Below are 19,241 nucleotides of genomic sequence, written 5' to 3'. Positions count from 1 at the left end.
CAAGTGTCGTTCATTTTTAGTGGGATTTAATTACCCATGGGAGAAGCCCTTTAGATCTGGCTCTGGCTGATGTTGGAGGTCATCCCAAGTAAGGGAGGGAAAAACTCAAGAATTTTGTGCAAAATCTTCCAAAATGTTCTTTTTTTTTTTCTGCATCCAACACATTTTGCAGGCAAATGATCTGGTTAACATGCTAGCTTCTGGTTTGTCACTGGGCTGTGAACTGACATTTTGTCCCTACAAGGCATCTCAGGATGGGGGGAGCTGCAGAAAGCTGTCTGTTAAAGGGTCCTTTCACATCAAAGTGATATTTTGGGGGAGGCAAGAGCAATATGGGCAGTGGTCATTGCTGCCTGACCTCCTGAGCAAGGCCAGGCCCAGCACCACCGTGCTGCTCCCTGATGGCAGTCGAGGCATGTCCCGCAAGACTGTGAGCAAGCCCCAAGCCGTGCCTCAGTTTCCCAGCTTGTTAGAGGTCTGCCCGCTTCCTTGGCATGAAAACCCAGGAGGGGACAAGGAGGTTGTGTGTCCCTGGCCCAGCACTGGCGTGGTGACCCCAGGGAGTGACCCACCCCCATAAGGGGTTTTCTTGTCCCCTGCTCACAGCTACAAGCGCTGGGAGCTCACAGCCCCAGATATGCCAGCTCTGGGGTGGGATCTGCTGAACGTGAAACAATTCCCCCCTGGTTCCCGTCATCCCCTTCCCAAGGGACATTCCCCTACCGAGACACCGCGGGCAGCACTGCTGGGGGTCCGTGACGGGGCTGGCGCACTGCAGAGCCGGGCACTGGATGCGATAGCACCTGGTGTTCCCATTCTGAGAAGAGATTAAACCGGTTCTTTTAGCTACACGTTCACCCCACGAGGAAAGAAAGAGCTTCCCAAAGTTACCCCTTCCTTGGCCTTTCTCTAGGGAGCTGGGCAGAGGAGGAGGATTTTGCATGATGGCCCCATTACCTCCTGGACGAGGATGTCTCCATCCCCAGCTCAGACCCCGGTGCCAGCTAGCTCACGGTCTCATCTCTCATCATCAAAGACCACCCATGGTCCCATCAGAGCCCAGAGCCACCTCCATCCACAGCCCATCACCGCTGCTGGGACAACTCCCTCATGAGGTCAACCCAACACCTACGGGGGCGTGTGGGGCCTTATCCAAAGGAAAGACATTAATCGAATGCCCCCACGGGACTGGAAGGGGCTTTTCTGGTCAAATTAGACCCCAGGATCAGCCTGTAATGCCCTGACGTGGTGGCACCCTGCTCATCTCTTGTGGCACCCTGCCCAGGACGTACCTCGGAGCAGCTGCAGCGGATGCAGTACATCAGCCCCTGGGGCTCCAGGTAGGGGTGCCAGCTCTCGCCTGGGCTGTACTTCTTGCCGCTGAAGTCACAGAACATATCCGGCCCTGAAAGTCAACGGGGAGAAGCTGCTTGAGAGAAGGAAGGGGACAGCCCCCGGGACAGCTCTCCTCCCTCTGTGATGAGAAGAGAAAGGACGGATCGGTAGCTGCACGCCATCACCGAGAAGCTGACGGTGACATCCCATCCACCAGCCCAGACCTGGAGACATTCCCCAAAATCCATCTTTTTGCCACGACGTGTTTCTTTAGGCTGGGACCCCTCTGACCAAAGGGCAGCTTTGCCGTGCAAGCTGGATTGCCTTTGCAGAAATTAGAGTCGTCCCTCTAAAACACTTCAAGTATAAAACATTTGGAGCATAAAACATGCTCATTTGGAGGTGGAGAGGTGTCTTCAGGGTGACACCGTGGGACTGGATTTCCCCCAAGAAGACCAGAAGGACTGTGAGTGGGGGGGAGAGAGGAGAGCCTGAGTTTAGAGCAGTTTCACTATTAACAAAATGGGAAAGGGAAAGGGAAAGGGAAAGGGAAAGGGAAAGGGAAAGGGAAAGGGAAAGGGAAAAAACGATAGGCTGACCAAGTCAAACTTTTAGCCCACAGAGCACAAAACCATGTATTTGTCTATTCCTCTCTGATGCTATCACCATGAGAAGAACCAGATTCCAGCTTCCAAACTGGAGGCATCCACCCCAGAAAGGATCTGGCCCAGGATGGGTCTGACCTTGGCACAGGGGGAAGGACAAGATGTTGCCCAGCAGCACGGGGGAATAAGACACCCTTTGGAGATCCCCCCTCTCCCTACATCTCAGCAGACCCCTAGCAAATCCTCCCCAGCTCCAAGCTGCACTCCAGCCCTTCAGCAGGACGAAGCCATCCTCAAGTCCTGAGGACTTGAGGGTCCATAATCACCACCAACAACCCAGGGCTTTGGCCAGAAAGCCCAATTCAGCCATCCTTAATGTCTGCACCAAAAAACATCGTCTGGCCCTACGGGGTCGAGCTCCAGCCCCATGTAGGTCAGACCTACACGAACCTGGACCCCATACCTCCACCACAGCCTGGTGGCTGTCCCCGTGCCATGTCCCCAAGCCCCGAACAGCTGGAACGACACACCGCTGCTAAGGCTCTTTGGTGAATAAGCACACGCCTGTCCGTGTGTTATTAGTGGTTTAAGTGCTTACAGCCCCACTAAAAACTGAAGGTGATTTAAAAGGTTATGTCATCGAGGGGATTTGAGGTAGTTGGGGCGATTACGTTGCTGGAAGGCAGCTGAGATGTTTACGCTCCCTGAAGTATTTACGGGCCTTTAAAACCTTATGGCGCCCTGGGGGAGAGGGCAGAGGGGAGACAGCTGTTTGCCGAGGCACGGTGCCCAGCTCCCGCCGCCGAAGCTGGAGATGTCACGTCCTTAACGCCAGCATTTCTCCCACCGACCAGGTAAACCTCACACAAACACGTTTTGGTGGGCTGCCGTCCCTCCTGAGGCTACTGAGCATCCTCAGGATGAAGCCGAGTGATGCTCTACAGCAAGCAGGTCATCTGCAGCCGCTGGGAAGGGCAACCCTAGGGGTCTGCCAGCAGCTCCGAGCTCCTCGTTGAGTTGATGGGTTCAGGCATGAGTTTCTCCAGGTTGCACCTTCCAAGCAGGTGGCCACCAGGTGTCCTGACTGCCTGGCCCAAGCTCAGTGCAGTGGGGCCAGCACTGCCTCTGGAGAGGCGGAGATCTGCAATGATTTTCAGGTGGATGCCATCAGAGGGACAGGCTGGGGCGCTCTCCTTTCACCACTCAGGTCTCTACGTAGTCCTCATAGCGTGCTCCAAACCTCTGACAAGTCAGCAAACCCATATTCCTGGCCATGCACCGGCTTACAGCAAAGCATGCAAAAATGCGGAGTGCATGGCTGGAAATTGCAAATACCAGGGAGAGAAAAAAGAATATTAAAAAAAAAAAACACCTCATCGTCACTTTGCAAAAGGGTGAGAAAATGACTTCATTTTTCCCTGCTTGCAGCATCTTCGTGAATTATGCTGAGGGTGAAGAAATCAAGTTGCCTTCATGTGACACGGCCCCACTCGGCTCGCAGGCTCCCATGCCAGTTGGCTGCTTCGTTCAAACATTTAATCACTTGCCTTTCACAACTGGAGCCCTGGTTTGGGTCCAGCCCTCGAAAGCAGCCTGATTCATGTCTGCAAAGGGCCCGCTGGTAAAATTAAAGCCGACTGGCAGCACTGGGCAGCAGCAGACGCTTGTCCGCATCTCAGCAGCACTATGCCGCCTATTTGGCAAGAGGCGCGCACGTGTTTGGTTAAAAGCGAGCTGGGGTGGATGGAAGGAGGAGGCTTAAAAGCTGGAGGCTCTGGATCATTTTTTCCCATGCCAGGCTAATAATTTCATTTTCAGAGGTCAAAGCTTGGATATCTTCCCAATTCACTCGGAGTGAAAAGCCATTCGTGGCAGCGCGTCGCTCCCGTGCCTTTCAGCCTCCTCGCTTACTGCGTCTTCAGCAACAGCATACTCACAACACTCAGGCTGCTTTATTTCATAGAATCCCAGAATCACAGAATTGTAGGGGTTGGAAGGGACCTCAAGAGATCATCGGGTCCAACCCCCCTGCCAAAGCAGGTTCCCTAGAGCAGGCTGCCCAGGCAGGCGTCCATGTGGGCCTTGAATATCACCAGAGAAGGAGACCCCGCAACCTCCCTGGGCAGCCTGTCCCAGTGCTCCGTCACCCTCACCATGAAGAATTTCTTTCGCAGGTTGGTGCAGACCTTCCTGGGCTCCATTTTGTGGCCATTGCCCCTTGTCCTGTCCCCACAAACCACTGAAAAGAGGTTGGCCATGTCCCTCTGTCTCCCACACATAAGATATTTGTAAACATTGCTAAGATCCCCTCTCAGTCTTCTCTTCTCCAGGCTGAACAGACCCAGGTCTCTGCCTGTCCTCACAGGGAAGATGCTCCAGGCCCCGTATCATCTTTGTGGCCCTCCGCTGGACTCTTTCCAGGAGATCCCTGTCTTTTTTGTACTGGGGAGCCCAGAACTGGACACAGCAGCCCAGGTGAGGCTTCTCTCATTGCTTCTCATCTTCCAGGGAGGACTTCTAGGCCGTGGAACGTGTTCATGGTTGCAGGACTGAGAATCCACGTGAAGCCATCCTTCTCCATCCGCCTCCGAGGCACAACCAGGCCGCGATGTCCTAAACCTGGAAACCCCACACCTGGAGGGGGCCCCACGGCAGCAGGGATCATATCTGGGAAGGACTGAGCTCCCCGTTGTGAAAACATCCACAAACAGGCCCCATCCAACCGCTTGCTGACCAAATACACGAGCCCCTGATACGGGACTGCACCCTTCGGAGCACCATTATGGGCGGTAGGCCTCCCCGGCCACCAGCCGCTTTCTGAGGCATCTCCAGCCCTGTTCTGGGTGAGGAGCATCTGGTTAAACCCACTGAAGGCCCCAGGTGGGATTCGGGGCCAGCGGCCCAGCCCCACTCACGTCTGGAACCGATCTGGCACAGGCTGTCCCCAAACAGTGCCCACGCGTTTGGCAGAGCCCCCGTAGGCACTGCCAACGCCACGCTGGGGAGCGTGCCAGGAGTAGGAGCCCGACACCCCTGGGCAATGCTTGAGGCTGTGCCCAGGCCCTAGTTTACTCTAATTATCATTAATTACCTTCAGTTATCATTAATTATCATTAATTGCATCCTGGGTAGCAAGGACAGTGTGTGATAGATGGAAAGCATGACGGGGTGAGGCAAGAGAGGGCTGTTGCAAAAACAGGGGTGATGTCTGGCCACGGCAGGGACAGAAAGAAGCAGTCGGCCTGGGGCAAAGCCTGGGAGGCTTAGGACAGGCATTGAGGGACATTTTCTGGCTGTCAGGAGATTTAAGCACCACATTAGGCTGTTGTGGAGGCTCTGAGATGCTGTCTGAACCCACTGGAGCTGCACCTTCATGAGACCATCTAGAGACACCAGCGCGAGGTGTCTCAAATAAACCCAAAGGCATGGAGAGCCCCCTCCTGCGCTGCCTGCGGTGACCGCCGACACCTCCCTCACGCCACCAAAACTGCTCTGATGCCTCTTTGAGACAGATCCTGGATGCAGACAGGTCCCCTTGGCCTGTGCGTCCATGAGAGCTGTCCCCTGAAGCTCCCCGACGCGCTGGCACAGCCGTTTGAGCCGGTTCACTGCGTCCCCATCAGCAGCAGGCTGGGAGGACGAGGACGTCCCTGTGGGTCTCTCAGTGTGTCACGACTTATCCCAGTGCCTGAACGCTTTGGCCACGGCTGCACCAGGGGCTAACGCGGGTGAGATGCTCTCCTGCAGTGGTGCTGAGCCCCACTGCGGTCTGTTAGCAGGAACCAAAGCGAGCTATTCAATCCTCACGCGTGATCGCTACCGAAACGCCGCGTTCGGCCGCCGAACCCTCCTTTGCTCGGCTGTACTCACTTCGCTCCCCTCGGGATACGAGGACTGGTGCTCGGTGCGTTTACTTGTGCCTGTGCAGGACCTCGTCCTCACACCCCCTGCTCCCGGAGTGGGGTATCCAGACCCGTGATGAAGATCCTGATGGGTCATGGGGGGTTAAAAGCAGCTTTTACATCCCAGGTTGGACATCCCCGGGGCAACATTCACCTTCACGCACCTATCCCCAGCGTGGGCTCACGGTCTAAAGCCTGAACCGTGGCTAGAAAGGGGCAAAAACACCCACAAGACCCAAAAGCACAGAAAACGAGGGTAAACCCACTCCACTCTGCTCACCCCCCAGCCCCGTGCCTCAGTTTCCCCAGCAGGGAGTTTCCCTCTGGATCCCAGCTTTCCCAGCAAGGATGCTACCGAAAAATGCCGCAGGTTTCAGCGAAGACACGACACCCTTGCTTCTCCCCGTGCCTCTCTGTGCCTCTCTCCCCAGCCCTGGTGCAGGATTTCCCCCTCCCCACGGTCCCCGTTGTTCCCCAGAGCCCTGCCCCACGCAGGACACGTCTCAGACGGGCTCCTGGCCCCAGCATTTCGGATGTCAGGCACCTGCCACGCCAGGCGAGCAGTTTGTGCAAAGCAGAGTGCAAGCTTTAAGAGCAGCCATAAATAAAGTGAAAAAAAAGCACTGTCTGGTACAGAAAGTCCAGGCGCTCCCGTGACAGCCCGGTATTTATGAAGGGCTTAGAACGCAACTGAGCTGCGAAGGGACTGGTTAAAACACATCAGGCTCTTGACATGTTGCATCCTAACGTCTCCACTCGTGTCCAGATCACTTCCCACACGTTTGCCTTACTCAGCCCTGGGCTGGACATCTCTTCTCAGGGCTTTGGGAGCCCAGAAACCCCTGCAGCTCTGCAAACGCAGCATCATGAATTATCACTGAGCTGCCCAGGGCCAGGGCAGAGGAGCCAAGGAAAGCCCCGCACCCGGCGTGTCCCCGGGGGGCTACAGGAGCAGCGGATGAGGCCCCGTTTCCCTCTGCTCCTCCCCAGGAGGGACACCTGGATGCCTAAATCGGGGCGTGCAGCCCTCACCTCTCCCTTACCGTGGCCACCGGCAGGATTTTTGCTTTCCATCCCGGTTCCTCCCATCCTGGAGCACTCCGTCCCTCATCGTGCTGGATTCAAACCCGGTGCGAAGTTTAAAAGCAGGGCTAGGCAGAGCCCCTTTCTCCAGAAGCCACGGGATAAACAAATGAAAAGAGCAACTTCCAAGCTCCTGGGGAGAAGCACTGCCCTGCGCTCTCCAGAGATGCTGGTGTTTAAATGCCTCCAGCCAAAACATCGTTGCGCTAAACTATTGCCGCTGAATTACTCACAGCCGACGGGCTGCAGCACTTTCAGCCCAGTAACCTGTGCCTCCGATATTTTTTCAGCGGAGAGTGTAAATCCCCTAAAATAGCCTGTTTCTATGGGCAAATTCTTCTTTTCTGACTTGCCTTGAAGCCCGAGCCTTTCTGCTTTCTCACCTATTTTTAGCCAAGACACTGTAGGTCTCTTGGCTGATGAGCCTGCTTGTAACTAATTCATTCCTGCCTTCGTTCGCCCCAAGTGCTTGGCCTTGAGCGAAACGGGAGGCAGCGAGCGGCGGAGGTGAGCGGAGGAGCAGAGCCCACGCTCTGACCTTGCCACCAAGCCCAGCGAGGGGGGCTCCAGCCCCGTCCCCATCCCACAGCCCCCAGTTCTTTATCACCATCGCCACGGAGCCCCCGGCGCTGCCCCCCAGGCTGGGTCCGTCCTCAAACATGCCCAGATCCCCCTGGGACCAAGGACCGTGCCCGGGTGGTTCTGCTCATGCAAACCCCCCGATTTGTGCCCAATCCGGGGGCTCTGCTACCACCTCCAAAGAGCAAAGAGCTCACCAGCATCTGTGTCACCTTCGGGGAACATCCCCATCCTCCTCCTAACGTGGGTACCACGGCTGACGCAGCCCTGTCGGAGCGAGGACTCAGACCCATCGTGCAAAAAAAAAACAATGCCGCGGACCGAGCTCGGCAGATTTTCGTAAGAGCAGGGAAGGGAAAGGACCCAAACTCACTCAGATTTTGCCCTCTGGGGCTCCACACAGCCCCGAGGAGCAGAGGCTGGAAACCTCGCTCTGTTTTTGCCCCATCCCCTTGCACCCACACCCCTCGCTCGCATCCCGATCCGGCCACCTGCTTTTCCCCCAGCCCCACCCCACCTCCAAAAGGAGCAACCCGGCGCCCACATTTTGGGTCCGTGCTCCAGGAGGGCGACTCTTTGCCGAGAGCCTAACGCAGCGCTGGCACCGGGCAAGCCATAAATCACCCTACCGCAGCCACCGGCCCCCGTGGACTCTCCTGGGATTTGGGTAGATTAAAGGGGAGAAGAAGTGTAGGGTCACGGCGGGGTCCTGCTCGCTGCCCGGCGCTCGGGTGGCTTCGTGATGCTGCAGGGGTGCCCAGCACCTCCAGCACCCTCCGGGCTGCTCGAAAACCTGGGCGAGTCCTTCGAGACGTCTCGTCCAAGCCTCCCTTCCCTTCCCCATCCCAAATCATCGCTGGGAGCAGAAGCAGGAGAGAGGGCAAGCGTCGGGCAAGGAGAAAAGCCCCCAGCTTCGGTCTTGGGGGTGGGAGGGGGGGGTCGTTTCCCCAAAATGCTCATCCCTCCATCGCTCTCGGAGGTGAGAAGCAGCGGGGTGGGACGGGACCTGCGCGGGGCTGCAAATGAGCCCCCTGTCCTGCGCGACACCCAGCCCCCAAGCCCTGCCCTCGAAGCCCCCCTGCTCCTTTTTATTTTTTGGGGTGTGGGGGGGGGTGATGGGGAAACTGAGGCACGGAGGGACCCCGCGGGGGCCAAGCAGGCGGGGGAGGGGAGAGGGGGCTACTTACGAGCCCGGGCTCGGCTCTCGGAGGCGAAGAGGAGCAGCAGGCACCGGAGGAGGAAGGCGAGGGGGCCCGCACCGGGAAGCATCGCAGCCCGGCGGTCGGTGCCCGGGGGGGGGGGCTTCGGTGCCGGTACCGGGGGTGCCTCGGTGCCGGTGCTCGGGAAAGCTCCGGTCCCGGTTCCCGGGGGTGTCTCGGTGCCGGTACCGGGGGGTGTCTCGGTGTCGGTGCCCGGGGTTGCTCCGGTGCCGGTGCCCGATGTCCCCGGTGCTGCTCCCGGGGCGCTGCGCGGCGGTGGCTCGGGGCTGGGGGCGGGGGTGGAGTGCAGGAGGTGGGGGGGGGGGGGGGACGGGGTCCCGGGACCGGTGCTCGGGGCTGCTGCTGCTGTCCCCGGTGCTCGGGGGTGTCCCGGTGCCGGTGTCCCGGGATGTCCCGGTGCCGGTGTCCCGGTGCTCGGGGGTGTCCCGGTGCTCGGGGGTGTCCCGGTGCCGGTGTCCCGGGATGTCCCGGTGCTCGGGGGTGTCCCGGTGCTCGGGGGTGTCCCGGTGCCGGTGTCCCGCTGCCGGTGTCCCGATGTCCCGGGGGTGTCCCGGTGCCGGTGTCCGGGGGTGCGGCGGTGCCGGTGCCGGTGCCGGTGCCCGGCGGGGTTCGCCTCGCTCCGATCAAAGGCGCCTCCTTTAGGAGAGCGAGGAGTTTGTTTGTTGGTATTAAAGGCGGAGGTTGGGGGGGGGGCGGGGGGGGGTGTTAGGAGGAGGGGGGAGATCCGCAGGGTGGCTTTTTTTGATTTTTTTAATTTTTATTATTACAATTTTCCCTTTTTTTTTTTTTTTGGGGGGGGGTTAGGGAGGAGTAGGGAGCCACACGCTTTAACCCCTGCAGCCACTGCCCGGGCCGGGGGGGTCGGATCCTGCCCCGGGGTGCTCCAGGAGCTGGGCTTAACGCCCACGGCACCGCCCGCACCCCCCCCTTCTTCTCCCCCTTGCCCCCAGCCGGGCACCCGGGAGCCACGAAGCCCCCCCACACACACACTCGTCCCGGACGGACCCAAGCCCCACGCTGGGGCTGAGCCCCCCCTGCTCCATCCGCCCCATCGCGGGGCCCGGCAGAAACGGGGGGGGCCGCAGCCTCCCCTCCTGGGGCTCTGCTCAGCCCCCGGGGCTGCGCTACCCACGGCCCAAAGAGCTCAGGACCACCGGGCCCTCACAGAGATGGGTTCCCGCAGCCCCCTTGCACCCCCGAGACTGGATTTTGCCTGGATTTTTACCCGATTTCTCCTACTACAGCTTTTTTTTTTTTTTTTTCCCCATGGGGTCTCCCTCCTCTTCCTCATGCCGCCGGCCAGGGAGGGGCTCCCCTCCCCTTCGGTCCCCTATCAGCCGCGTTATTGTTTATTTTCCTTCATCAATTCGAGCTCAGGATCAGGTTTTCCAGAAGGCGAGGTCTTCGTGCCCAGCGCCAACCCGCCTGAGACTGGCGCCCGGTGCCAGCAGCTCCAGTGTGACCCCAAATCCCTAAATCCTGGTCACCCCAGCCACGGAGAGGAAATGGCCGAGGGGAATTTCTGCAAAAAAAAGCTCTTCTCTCCATCTCTCTCTTCTTTCTGTCTGTCTCTGTCGCTGTCCCAAGCCAAGCACCCCCTGTACCAAACCTGCAGGTGCCCCCATTCCCGGAGCCGGCTATGAGAACGGGAAATCTTTGCGATAAGAAACCCGTTTTAATAACGCTTTAAATCCTCAGCTTTGTTGCCTTCTGCTCCAGCTGCCGCGTGCGAGAAGTCAGATTGCATTTCTTCACCCCCGTGGGCTGGACGCACCTTTCTGGAAGAAGGCGGCACCCACGGAAGCACAGCAAGCAGAGGCAGACGGGTCCTCGCCCCACCTTGGCTCGGGAATATTTGTGATCCTGGAAGAGCACAGCATCACGCACAGATCCACTTGCTCACGAGCTCTAAAAATAAGCCCACCGCCCCGCTCGCTGCCCTCCCCTGTGAATTGCGAGCATGGTTTGGCTGCAGGACCGACGGAGGGACGCGGGAGCCCCTTGGCTAAGCGGAGGAATCCTGAAATGGCCGCCCGCCTTCAGGACAAGCTACAAAGCCTTTCTTCAGAGAAGCCAGCGAAATCCCCCCTTGTGTCCCATGTGGGACAAGGATGTCCCCATTTGGGATGAGGGTTTCCCCATCTGGGACAAGAATTTCCCCATTTGGGATGGGGATGTCCCCATCTGGGACGAGGATGCCCCCATTTAGGGTGAGGATGTCCCCATTTGGGATGAGGATGCCCCTATTTTGGATGAGGCTGTTCCCCTCTTGGACAGGGATGTCCCCATCTTGGACAGGGACGTCCCCATTTGGGACATGGATGTCCCCCTCTGGGACAGGGATATCCCCATTTGGGATGAGGATTTCCCCATCTGGGATGAGGATCTGTGATGGGGATGTCCCACGCGGTGCTCGGGGCACCCCCATTTTCTCTCCGTCTTTCCATCCCCGCCAGCAGCTCAGTGCCTCTGGGTGGTGCGGGTTTGCCCTGACCGTTCAGACTTATCGGGTGTCCCATCTCCACATCTCCTCGTTTCACCTCTCCTCTCCTTTCCAGCCCCTGGATTTTGCTAGCAACGCTCCTCTGTTTTCTTGCCCGGCCTCGTTAAGGAGGCTAAAGGGTTCGGGGCAAGCAGCGGGCTCCTTCCAGCCCCCCAGCACCTCGCCCAGGGCAGACGTGAAAAGCGCGCTTGTAGCGTTGGTCTGAAAGCGCTGAGAAAAATGGGGACGCGATGCCCAAGTCAATGAAGGTATTTTGTGCCTCCGCTGCGAGGGCAGCTGCTGAATGCAGGACTGTCGATCCTGGCCGAAACTTTCGGGAGGGTTCAGCCGTGTCCTAAGCGCAGACCCAGGAAATAAAGGCCGGTCTTGTCAGGAGCAAGGTGCTGTGTTACGTCTCTGTTGCATCTAATAAAGAATACATTCACCCCTTGGCAAAACCCAGGCTCTTTATCTTAATCTGTGACGGAATCTGGCTGACAGGTTGATACTGCCAACACCAATCCATCTGCGACCGTGAATCAGGCTCCAAAAAAACACGGGATTGGCTTGCAAATAATAAAACCTGGCTCCTTTTTATTTGCCTTCTGGTTCCCGAGCCTTGAGGTCAAATTCACTTCATGTTTTCTGGGCAAGCAGGAAGACGAGAGGATTTTTTTATTATTTTATTTTATTTTATTTTTTTTCCTTCTCCCCAAATGAAAACCGAGCTTCTCCTACAAACTACTGAACAAACAGCGTGGGCTCCAACAACATCCCCCGCCTCGCGAGCCTCGTGGCAGGAGCGTGAGCTGGCCGGGCTGCGGGCCGCGGGAGCTGGCTGCTCTCCCTTCTTTTTCCCTGGAAGTTTGCAGCCCGGCCCCGTGGGCCAGGAGGAAGGCGAGGGCTGGCAGCGGCCGGGCGGCGGGGCTGGAAACCTGGGGGACGTGGAGCGTCACAGCCCGGCCCGATGAAATCCGGCTGCCAAAAAGCAGGAGCGAGCCCGGCCGCGGGGATGGAGGAGGTAAAACGTGTCGCTTCTGCTTGGGGGCTGCTCCTCACGCGGAGCCCAGGCACGAATCCTGACCGCCGGTCATCCCGCAGCGCCGCCGCGGCCCCGTTGCGGCCCCACAGCAGCCCCCACACTGCTCTTCCACCAGGCGCGGTGCCCGAGCCGGCTCCAGCAGGGGAAAGTCACCTCCACGCACGGATTCGGCTGGGTTTTTACACGGGGTGTTGCACGAGACCCCGAGCAAATCCGTCCCGGCACCGCCTGAGAAAATGTAGAGATAGGATAAGGGGGTTTAAACCGAAAGGGGGTAGGGTGAGGGGGGGGATTGGGAATAAATTCTTCCCTCTGAGGGCGCTGAGGCCCTGGCCCAGGCTGCCCAGAGGAGCTGGGGGTGCCCCAGCCCTGGCAGTGCCCAAAGGCCAGGCTGGGTGGGGCTGGGGGCTGCCTGGGCAGAGTGGGTTGGAATTGGACCGTTTTTAGGATCCCTTCCAACCCAAACCTTTTGGGGGTTCCGTGAGTCTACGAACTGCAACCGGAGGGAAGGCTGACACCCGAACCCTGCACGAAGCAGAGGTGGGATCCCTGTTGTAGCTCCAGTCTTCATTCAACCCCGCTGATGATCGGTCACCGCACACTTCATTTTCGGCTCACGTTTGGTACCTTTGGAGGAGGAGTTGACGCATCCAACACGCTACAAGTCCGCGTCGGTCACCTACAGCAGCAGGGACGGAGCCCTTCCATCCGAGCAGGATGGGCATACTCTGCCATACGCCACTGGTAGGGCTAAAGTGAGCAAAATCCAACTTCCCCAAACCCCCTTGGTGCCACGGAGTGACACAGGGCTTCTGAAAGGGGGGAAGGCGATCCTACAGCACCTGCTCCCCATCCGTGCTCCCATAGAGCCGGCTTCCAGGGAAACCGCATTCGCCGCGTCCCCAGAACAACAGCGTCGGCAGCAGAAAGCCAAGGTTACCACGGCAGGAGCACCACGGGGGTCCCAAAAAGAGGAAAGCAAGAGAGGGAAAGGCCAGAGCTCAGCACGATGCTGGGAAGGTGCTTGGTGTGTCCTGGGACCATGTCTGGCACTGTCTGGACATCTGCATCCCATCCTATGCTGGAGCCTCGTGGGCAGCCAGTGTTTCCTGGGGATTCAGAAGCTTGTCCGTGCCCCTTCCTGCTTTTCCAGCAGCTATTAATTCCCCTCCAAATCCAAGACTGGCCACCAGGGAGAAGCCTCCACCTCTTGAGGCCCGGAGCTGCTCAACCTGTCCTGCTCGACAGCCCTGGAGCCATCACGGGGTAGAGAGGGACGCTCGGGTAACTGGGACGGGTGGTGTGGGTGGCTCTGTTCCCCACTGCTCCGTCTGGGCACCCCATGGAGAGCGCTGGATGAGGAGGAAAACCATTTTTCTCAGAGGCGCAGAGTAAATCCAGCCTTCCCGTGTGAATCTCCAGGAGCCACATCCGCTGCTGGCTCTGCAGCTCCACATTCAGTGGAGAGGAGAACTGGCGTGGACCCTTCGGGCCGAGCCTTGACCCGGTTTTGTGCTGCCACCTCTTGTCCTGGCTGCTGGTGAGCTGCCCTTGCTCGGGGCGAGTTCCCCACGCAGCTCTTGTACCCCTCCTTCCTGCCCCATCCCCGTGCGTCCACCAAGCAGAGAGGGTTGGCTTTGACCTCAAAACACTCAGCAAGCGGCGAATGCTCGCTCTGCCTCGAAACGCCGCAGCCCCTCGAGCTCTGCAGCCTGCAGGGGACATCGCCCTTCCTCTCCTCCTTCACCTTCCGGGGAAAAGGAGGAGCAGCCTTTGCGTTTATCACCCCGCAGCGATCCCACAGCTGTGGGAGGGGATACGTGCAGCCCAGGGAGCTGGAGGTAAGGCCGTTCGTTACAGCTCCTTGAACACAAATTGTGTCCCCGAGGGCTTTGCGGATACACGACAGGGTCCGGTCAAACCCTGCGAGAGCACGGGGTTGCCGGCATCTGGGAACATTTGTTCCCTGAGCAAAGAGCCGCAACTACCATAGGCAAAGCAAATTTGAGCAGGAATCGGAGCGCTGGAGGATTTGTAAGAGCTCTAAATCCGCACCTTTGAGGGTTTGAGGCAGCCACTGACTGATGAGGCTCAGAAAGAGAATTTACCCATGGAGCCGTGTGACCTGGAATGGGAAATTTGGTAATTTTGGGTCATCTCAGTGTGCTGGCAGGCACAAGACCAACACCCGGCAAGTCGTCTGGGTGAGCTGCTGACAGAGAGCACGGTGACTCAGGGCAGAGGTTTCCCTCCAGGGATGGAGACCAGCGACCAAGAGAAGGTGGGGAAGGGGTGAGAGATGCGAGGAGGAGCCCCGGGGCAAGAGGAGCCCCAGGAGAGGTGAGAAGCAAAGAACTGCTCCTCGGCAGGCTGGGCAAGGCAGAGGTTTTGGCTTGGGGTGGCGGGACGCACGGCTGGAGCCTTGCACAGGCTTAGGATACCCTCTGCAGGCCAGCCCTGAGCTCCGCACGTCCCAGTCATGGCGCTGCGGTCGGAAGACGAGCAGGAATCTCAGAAACCAAGTCCCGCCGAGGCCGAGTTGGATGCGCAGGAGAAAATCTGGGAGTGAGCCCCTTCCAAACCCCACCTGCTGCCCCTGGGGGCTCTGCAGAGAGCTAAGGCTCTGCAGGGTGGCTCGGTGGGGAAGCATCGTATCTTCCTGCATCTTCTGCTCCTTCCAGGACGGGCTGCTCCACGAGGAGCTACTCCCGCGGGAGGAACACACCTTGTCTGGCTCCATCCCGCAGAGACAGCTTCTGGATGGGGTCCAGCCCCAGCACCAACCCAACGCCTCCTTCGTGTTGTCGCTTCGCTTTACAAGGCCACGAAGACTCCGTCGTTCCCTGGCAATGGTCGTTGTGGTGTTTTGTGGGTCCCCTTGGGTCTTTCAAGCGGTGCAAGACTTCACCTCCAGCTCTGCAGCCGCACGTTCTCAGCTGCCTGCCCAACGCTCAGGTGAGCAGAGGGCCTTCACCAGGGGCTTGAATTAATGCTAAAAAGACGAATAGTTTTAGTGCCACGGTAAATAGATGAAAAGAAGCAGAAGAGAAACACAAGAGATTTCCATAGCAACCAGCACCAGGGCTCGGATTTCCTCTGATTCCCCTCCCCTGCACGCAGACAATTCAGGGGTGCCGCCGCGACCGCTGGCCCGGCTGGGCGCGGGGCTCCCCGAGGAGCTGCAGTGAGCACGCGATGGGGCCGGGCTTACGGAAATCCTCTGCTCCTTCACCGACAGAAGCACCGAGTTCCTTTGGAAAGGGATGCTGAAACCAAGACTTGCTTGAAAAACAAAAATAAAAAATCTTCTAGCTGATTCAAGCCCCTGAAAGCAGACGCACGCGGTGCCAAGTCACGCTCCCAGGGCGCTGAGCACAATCGCCATCAGGGTGACACCCAGCCCCAGCACTACTAAAATCTGTGCTTCAGGCGATGCCCAAAGCGGCCAGAGCTCCATTTGGCGAAATGAAGCCACACGCAGCCTCGATGCAGCTTGGGACTTCCCAGAAAAACAAATAAATAAATGTCACCCTGGCCAAGCTGAAGGCTGAGAAAGAAGTTCTCGCACACCTGAAGACGGACGTGGTAGAAAACAGGGTTGGGGATGTTTTGGTACCAGGATTTTAGAAGGATTATAAAGTAATATCATTATGTAATAGAGACAAAGACTTGTTCAGACAGGACGGCAGGCAGGAGGAGACATCCCAGGGGAACTGGACGAATCGCAGACATAAATTTCAGCAGGAGAAATTCAGGTCAAAGAGTGAGATAGGAAAAGATTGGGACAGAAAATCTGGGAAGGCATCCAGGTCCCCATTGCTGGAGATCTTTGAGACGAGGCTGAACGTGTCTGTCCCGCTCAGCGCACAGCCCTGCAAGAAAAAACTCTCCAAGAGGATGCCCCAAGAAAACTGATGAGTGTCGTGGGCTGATGGGCGTTGTGAGCCACGAGAAGCCACAAACGTCCCTGTGTGAACGGGCGCCTCTCCCGCTAGCAGCACCGCCTCAGCCGGGTAGAGGTCCCTGGAGGCTCTGCTGCCCAAAACCTGAGAGCTCTGCCCTGCTGCAGGTAAACGAGCTCCAACTGCATAGCAGTTGATGAGGAGCTGCTGGAGGCATTAAAGGATGGAGAGGTCCAGAGAGAGGTGGTGGACGCAGTGACCTGACACCAGGAGAGAACAAATCTCCACAGGTACAAGTCTACGGGGGCCGATGCCATGCGTGCGGGGGTCCTGAGGGGACTGGCTGATGGAGTTGCCAAGCCTCTCTCCACGGCATTTGAAAAGTCCTGGCAATGAGGGAAAGTCCCTGGTGACTGGAAGAAGGGAAACATCACTCCCATTTCTGAAAAGGGTAGAAAGGAGGACCTGAGGAACTACAGACCAGTGACCTCCGTGCCTGACAAGATCATGGAACAAATTCTCCTGGAAGCAATGTCACGGCATGTGGAAGACAATGATGTGAGACAGCCAGCACGGCATCACCGAGGGCAAGTCATGCCTGACCGATCTGGTGGCCTTCTACAATGGAGTGACTGAATCAGTTGGCAAGGGAAGACCGACCAATGTCATCTACTTGGACATCTGTAAGGCCTTTGACACGGTCCCACATGACATCCTGGTCTCCAAATTGGAGAGATTTGGATCCGATGGGTGGACCATTCAGTGGATAAGGAGTTGGCTTGAAGGTCACACCCAGAGAGTGGTGGTCGATGGCTCCATGTCCAGGTGGAGGCCAGTGACAAGTGGTGTCCCTCAGGGGTCTGTCCTGGGACTGGTGCTGTTTAATATCTTTATCAACGACGTAGACGATGGGATTGAGTGCACCCTCAGCAAGTCTGCAGGTGACACCAAGCTGAGTGGTGTGGTTGACACACCAGAAGGAAGGGATGCCATCCAGAGGGACCTGGACAGGCTGGAGAAGTGGGCCCACGTGAACCTCGTGAGGTTCAACAAGTCCGAGTGCAAGGTTCTGCACCTGGGTCAGGGCAATCCCAGACACGAGCACAGACTGGGAGAGGAACTCACTGAGAGCAGCCCTGCAGAGAAGGACTTGGGGGTTCTGGGGGACGAAAAGCTCGACACGAGCCAGCAGTGGGTGCCTGCAGCCCAGAAGGGCAACTGTGTCCTGGGCTGCATCACCAGAGGGGTGGCAGCAGGGGAGGGAGGAGACTGTGCCCCTCTGCTCTGCCCTCCTGAGGCCCCACTTGGAGTCCTGCGTCCAGGCCTGAGGCCCCCAGCACAAGAAGGGTGTGGGGCTGTGAGAGTGGGTCCAGAGGAGGGCCATGGAGATGATCAGAGGGCTGGAGCACCTCTCCTATGGAGAAAGGCTGAGAGAGCTGGGGGTGTTCAGCCTGGAGAAGAGAGGGCTCCAGGTGGACCTCACGGCAACCTTTCAGTACTTAAAGGGGACTTATAAAAAAGATGGAGAGCGACTCTCTGCTCAATCAGATAATGACAGGACAAGGGGGAATGTCCTTAAACTAAAAGAGGGGAGACTAAAAATTAGAGGTTAGGAGGAAATTCTTCACTCAGAGGGTGGTGAGGCACTGGAACACCTTGCCCAGAGAAGCTGTGGATGCCCCATCCCTGGAGGTGTTCAAGACCAGGTTGGACAAGACCCTGGGCAACCTGATCTAGTGGGTGGCATCGCTGCTCATGGCAGGGGTTGGAACTGGATGGTCTTTGAGGTCCCTTCCAACCCAAGCCATTCTATGATTTTCTGAAGTCTCTATTATAAATGTCTTCCCCTCATTCCCAGGGCACACAAGAACATGACAAAGCCCAGGTGGATCCATGTCCCCCTCCCCTAGGTCAGCAGAAGAAGCAGCTGCTCCTGCTCCCTCTGCACATTGTAACACCCCATCCTCAGCCCCCTCAGCCAGGGTGGGAAAGGGCAAGCTCACAGCAGGGGAAGTTTCAGGGTAATGGGAACTTCAGGGATGGTTTATCCCCCTTTTTCTTCCCTGCTAACTCTTAGAATTGATTAATCTTCCTTGGGATGTTATTGCTGGACGGACCCCCCATCAGATGAATAACCCAAACACCAGAGCACTGACTTGCCCGAGCCTCCTTGCACCCGTGATTTCTGGAGAGGACAGAGCTGTGCACCTGATATTGAACATCCAGACAAGCCGGGGTCTGACCTCACAAGCCTGCATGTGGCTTCGTTCATGGCCATATCCAAAATATTTGGGGGAAATTATCTGTGGCCTCAGTAACCCCAAAACCGTGCCCGGGGATGGGATGGAGCCAGTTGCTCGAGGCCAGAACTGTGGCAAGGACCTTTCTAACAATCCCCTTGGGACATATCCTGTTTCCCCCCTCAGGTTCCTGGCATGGGGAAGGGGAGGGACGGGAGGGAAAGCCAGGGGTGCAACGCATCCCCCTGCCCTGGGACCTGATCCCCAGAGCAGGGCACTTAATTCAGGGAGCAGTTAATTCAGGGCAGCTGCCAGTCTGGACTCCTCCGTTACTCGCCCGAGGCAGGAGGGAGGGGTGCGGGTTAACGTGGCCAGCAGGAACATTGAATTACGGGAGATTTATGCCTGACAATGGAAAAAAAAAAACTTTCTGGTGACAGGGATAGGCTCCGGCAGCCGCCCCGGGGGGAGGTGGGTTGCCAGCACTGGAGGTTTTAAAGAACAGGATGAACAAGCATTGCTCGGGAGTGACTCAGGCTGAGCTGATCCCGCTGCAGGGAAAGAGGATGAGTGAACAACCCCTTGGGGACCTGGCCAGCCCCATTTTCCATGAGTCCTGCCCCCCTCTTGGGCAATGCCGGTGCGTGAGACAACACGGGTCTGAACCTCCGCAGAGCGTGTGTCTTCCATGACCAGCGTGCCAGGGAGGTTTGCGTTCATTCCCCTCATTCCCGAGGAAAGCACATGCATCCGGACGCCACCGCTTCTCTCCTCAACCTTTCCCTCCTGGAAAAGCATCCCTCTGCAAATCCTGCCCGGAGGAGGAGGAAGCGGGCGAGGAGAGCTGCTAC

At 57.8% G+C, this 19,241-nt stretch overlaps 1 protein-coding gene across 2 annotated transcripts in view; it reads right to left on the bottom strand.

Moving 5' to 3' along the window:
• The window catches only part of CHRDL2 (chordin like 2), a 28,157-nt gene extending 18,806 nt beyond the window's left edge, over positions 1–9,351 (bottom strand). Inside the window, exons 1-3 of one of the 2 annotated variants that reach the window (XM_048048049.2) lie at positions 8,692–9,351; positions 1,293–1,405; positions 724–817 (exon numbers count right to left, since the gene is read on the bottom strand). In XM_048048049.2, the coding sequence (XP_047904006.1) occupies positions 724–817; positions 1,293–1,405; positions 8,692–8,773 (289 nt within the window). In that variant the 5' untranslated portion in view covers positions 8,774–9,351. Of the gene's footprint in view, positions 1–723; positions 818–1,292; positions 1,406–6,885; positions 7,128–8,691 lie in introns of those variants that run through there. The other variant, XM_048048050.2, reaches the window with a different exon arrangement.
• Between the last annotated feature and the right edge of the window lie 9,890 nt (positions 9,352–19,241).

The sequence above is a fragment of the Anser cygnoides genome, chromosome 1, assembly GCF_040182565.1.
Source record: "Anser cygnoides isolate HZ-2024a breed goose chromosome 1, Taihu_goose_T2T_genome, whole genome shotgun sequence".
Classification (NCBI taxonomy): Eukaryota; Metazoa; Chordata; class Aves; order Anseriformes; family Anatidae; genus Anser; species Anser cygnoides.
Note: the sequence above shows the minus strand (reverse complement) of the source record. Positions and strands in the feature narration are given on the sequence as shown.